Genomic DNA, 4,740 nt, shown 5'->3' with positions numbered 1-4,740 from the left:
GCTGTACGTACTCGCTTCATATGCGGTCTATGCTATACCGATCAAAGTGTCAATCGTTGTTCATGACAGTGTGTACGCGGTTGGAGCTGGTGATCATGGATGTTTTTATTTAACATGGATGGCAGCATAATCTCCAGATTAGTCCACCACCACCTTTAACATAGACATAGTGTGGTCATATGAATTTTATGTTGTTGATACGTCTTTTTTTATCAAAGTGTTGGTATTGGATGTGCCCATTCTAACTATGCAGAGGCTGGGTGTTGCCCATCATGGTTTGTAACCGCTTAATGCTACATTTTAAGTCAATAAAAATTGCTTTTTATCAAAAAATAAATATGTTGGCAAACCAATGGGATGAAAAGGATAATAAACAAAAGAGGAAAGAAATATCTGGGAGCAATTACTATCTTTTGGAGTATTTGAAGGAATGATTTGTGACCACATGTGCTTGGACCACTGCCCCCAATCTCCCAGCCCAACTGTCAGGAAGCAATTTATCAAGAACATCGAAGCCCCAATCGTGAGAGCCAAGCATCCAAATCAATTTCTCCACATCAGATTCAGATGGATTGATAGTTCGACACTCCCAACTATTCTTGTTTCCTTCCCCGAGCCAATGGCCGCCGTCGACTTACGCTTCCACCTCCATCCAGCCGCCTTCTCCTCTGTCCACCCGTCCAATTCAAGCGCCAAACCGCACCGCCATTGCCCACCTCAGAGGATCCATGCTGCAGCAAGAAGGTGCCTCCTCAGGGCGAAGTCTTCAAACGGGCACCCGCAGATCGGGGCCTCCTTCAGCGATGGTACTCGGACGTGCACCCAGCACGGCTGTCTGAACTCGCTGCTGCTTGTGCAAGAATATCGTACCGAGAAGTGGTTGTTGCAGGGGCGCTAGATGCTAAGCCGTCTGGAGCTGGAGGCCCGGCGCCGGAGCAGGGAGAGCACACCGTCAGCATCACAGTCGTCGGAGCCTCCGGGGATCTTGCCAAGAAGAAGATCTTCCCGGCGCTCTTCGCCTTGTTCTACGAGGACTGGCTCCCCGAGGTTTCAGTTAGCTTTGTGTGGTTCTTCTGTCTGGGCTTTGGAGCAATGCTAGTCATTTGTTTTAGTTAACCTCTGTCAATGCAGCATTTTACAATCTTTGGTTATGCTCGTAGCAAAATGAGCGATGAAGAGCTCAGGAACATGATTAGCATGACCCTAACCTGCCGGATTGATCAGAGGTACTGCTTACAAACCCTCATGCTTGGTCCCTATGCTATGCTGAGTCGTCTGTGTTGGTTTTACTTGTAATTATCTGAGTTTGCCCCTTGCACTGGGTGTCAACCTGCTTCAGTTATCTGATTTAAGAGCCAAATTTGGCAATGAAACTGTAGTATGTACAATGACATGGCACAATGTATCCACAAATGTTTGTTTGATTTTGCATTAGGTCTATCTAGTTTATCCATAAAAAAAGGTGAACTCAATTTATGTTGTCCATTGTCGTAGAGCTTCATATATTCAGAGTGTAACACATCATATTCGAATGTCGAAACAGGGCGAACTGCAGTGAGAAGATGGATCAATTTCTGAAGAGATGCTTCTATCAGTCCGGACAGTACAACTCAGAGGAAGGATTTTGCGAATTGGATAGAAAGCTTACAGAAAAAGAGGTAATCCCGAATTCATAGTAGTTTTTCTAGCCCTTTACTATGAGATACCAAGTAGCTATTCGCAAAGTAAAAGAGATACCAAGTAATTGCACTGCAGAATTCATGGCAAATATTGCATAGAAAAAAGGAGTTGAGGCCAAATGTTTGTCATCAATCAGGCTGGAAAGCTACCAAACAGGCTGTTCTACTTGTCTATCCCACCAAATATATTCGTGGACGTGGTAAGATCCGCCAGCCGCACCGCTTCACTGCCGAGTGGGGGTGGCTGGACGAGGTTTATAGTGGAGAAGCCATTCGGCCGCGATTCTGAGTCCTCGGGGGAGCTTACCCGATCCCTGAAGATGTATTTAGAGGAGGAGCAAATCTTCAGGTAACATATAAATGCAGAGTGTTTTCAGCAATGAGAGCAATGTGCAATGAGAGCAACAGTTTCAGAGACTCCCCCTATTTCTTATCTAGTAGTAGAATTTAACAGTGGAATGTGACAGGATTGACCATTATCTGGGCAAGGAGCTGGTCGAAAACCTGTCGGTCCTCCGTTTCTCCAACCTTGTGTTCCAGCCACTGTGGTCGAGGGACTACATTCGGAATGTGCAGCTCATATTCTCCGAAGATTTCGGCACCGAGGGTCGAGGCGGGTCTGCGCTACTCCGGCGTCCAGTCGGATCTGATAAGAATGTTCATTCATTGGCCAATGGATTCAACAGGTAGATAATGGCTTCCTTGTTGGGTTGCATTGCAGCTACTTCGACAACTACGGGATCATCCGGGACATCATGCAGAACCACTTGCTGCAGATACTGGCCCTGTTCGCCATGGAGACTCCGGTCAGCCTCGCCGCCGAGGACATTCGCAACGAGAAGGTAGTAAAAGAACAAGCATGATTGACCAATTAAACGTATAGCCTGATCAAAAAAAATTGGGTGTTGTGCTTCTTCAGGTGAAAGTGTTGCGATCGATGAGGAAGCTGAAGGTGGAGGACGTGGTGGTGGGGCAGTACAAGGGCCACACGCGGGGCGAGAAGTCGTTCCCGGCGTACGTGGACGACCCGACGGTGCCCAACGACAGCGTGACCCCGACGTTCGCGGCGGCGGCGCTCTTCATCGACAACGCGCGGTGGGATGGGGTGCCGTTCCTGATGAAGGCCGGCAAGGCGCTGCACACGCGGCGGGCGGAGATCAGGGTGCAGTTCCGGCGCGTGCCCGGGAACCTGTACCGGGGGAGCGTGGGCGCGGACCTGGACATGGCCACCAACGAGCTGGTGCTCCGGGTGCAGCCCGACGAGGCCATCTACCTCAAGATCAACAACAAGGTGCCCGGGCTCGGGATGAGGCTCGACAGCGGCAACCTCAACCTCTTCTACTCGGAGCGGTACCAGCGGGAGATACCGGACGCGTACGAGCGGCTCCTCCTGGACGCCATGGAGGGGGAGCGCCGGCTCTTCATCCGGAGCGACGAGCTCGACGCGGCCTGGGCCATCTTCACGCCCGTGCTCAGGGAGCTGGAGGACAAGAGGGTGGCGCCGGAGCTCTACCCGTACGGCAGCCGGGGCCCCGTCGGCGCGCACTACCTCGCCGCCAACTACAACGTCAGGTGGGGGGACATCAGCAGCGACGGATCCTTCTAGCTAGCAAGCTCTGCCTATCTGCTAAGGCGCCGGTTAGCTTAATTGATTACAAGTTTACTTGCAGTTTCAGACTCAATCAAGCTGTGAAGAACATGAGAAGCTCATATTGCAATCGTTTTGTCTTCTGCCTAATCGTACTTGCATTTTCCTTACTTTTGCAAGTCGGGTGTGCACGGTTTTGCAAGTCGGAAGCTTATACGGTGTAAGTCGAGATCCTATTCACAGGCACTCGACTTAACTATAAGCCGAAATCAAAGCAGTGGCTCTCAGCGACATAAAGTGACATGACGGCCGGCTGACGCTGACAGAGGTGTCACGGGCACGAGCGTACCACTCAGGTTAATTTTCCAACCTGGGACGTCATGTGTGTCATGTAAGAGCATCATCAGCAGATCCCTTAAATCGCGGTAGATCTCTTAAACCACGGTTTGTTTTAGAGTTGGTTTAAGTTGCGGCCGAATAGACCCCTCAAAATTAAACTATAAAACCAAATATCGCTTACATTTTTTCCCACGTCTTCTTTCTTTCGCCCGTGTTCATGATCAGCTAGCTCACTTTTACAAAACCGACAAACAGTATACAAAGCGGCCAAATACGAAGCCGCCAGCGTCCAACTAGCTCGAAGTGGCCAAATACGAAGCCACCGGCAGCCAAATACGAAGCCGCCGACGTCCAACTAGCTCGAAGTGGCCAAATACAAAGCCGCCGGCGACCAAATACAGCGCACGAAACTCGAATCAATCCAGGACCTAGATAGCTAGCTAGCTCCTCCGTCTGTCGAATCGATTCGAGCGAGCAAGCTAGCTCCTCCGCCAGAAGGACTAGCACCTGGCAATATAGCATTTTGACTAGAAGTAGTGCTAGTATCCACATGAGGCTCACTAGATGTTACCTTAGCAAGCATGGCCTCATGAGCTAATTTTAGCACATTATGGGATACTAGAAGATCATCATGAGAGCTTGTGAGCTTTACATGATTTTCTTCCAACATTCCATAATTGCTAGATAGCAACTCAAGTTGAGCCCTTAGCTCAACATTCTCCTTCAATATGGATGCTTCACAAGAGATAGAGTTAGTAGCACAAGCATCATCATTAGCAACAAGAGGAGAAGACAACTTGGCAAACTCTTTAGAATATGAAGCTTTAAGTTGAGCATGAGACTCGGTGAGTTTGATGAGCTCACTCTTAATGACCCTTGAGTCATTTTCGAGGTGCTCAAAGTCCTCAAGGAGTTTAGCATGCGCAACTTCAAGCTCCTCATTTTTTGTTTCAAAATCATTGGCCACCTCAAGAGCTCTATCACGAGATTCCCTCATTTTAGATAATTCTAGAGCAAAAGTCTCCTCAAGAGATTCCTTGGTGGTTTGTTCAAGTTCAAGAGCTTGAGAGAGGTCTGCAATTTCATTAGCATAATCACGCTCATAACCTTCCATTTTATCAATGGTGACCTCAT

General features: G+C 48.8%; 1 protein-coding gene across 1 annotated transcript; it reads left to right on the top strand.

The window, feature by feature from the left end:
• The first annotated feature begins 447 nt into the window (after window positions 1–447).
• On the top strand, window positions 448–3,417 carry LOC125531254 (glucose-6-phosphate 1-dehydrogenase, chloroplastic). The gene is made up of 8 exons (XM_048695661.2): window positions 448–806; window positions 890–1,047; window positions 1,132–1,226; window positions 1,544–1,658; window positions 1,817–2,028; window positions 2,147–2,296; window positions 2,401–2,521; window positions 2,599–3,417. Exons 1-8 carry the CDS (start codon window positions 620–622, stop codon window positions 3,283–3,285), a joined length of 1,725 nt encoding a protein of 574 aa, XP_048551618.2. The 5' UTR covers window positions 448–619; the 3' UTR covers window positions 3,286–3,417.
• Window positions 3,418–4,740: the final 1,323 nt, after the last annotated feature.

Source organism: Triticum urartu, chromosome 6A (genome assembly GCF_056163025.1).
Source record: "Triticum urartu cultivar PI428250 chromosome 6A, HENAU_Tu73, whole genome shotgun sequence".
NCBI lineage: Eukaryota > Viridiplantae > Streptophyta > Magnoliopsida > Poales > Poaceae > Triticum > Triticum urartu.
The sequence above is the reverse complement of the archived record's forward strand: the minus strand, read 5'-3'. Positions and strand labels throughout refer to the sequence as shown.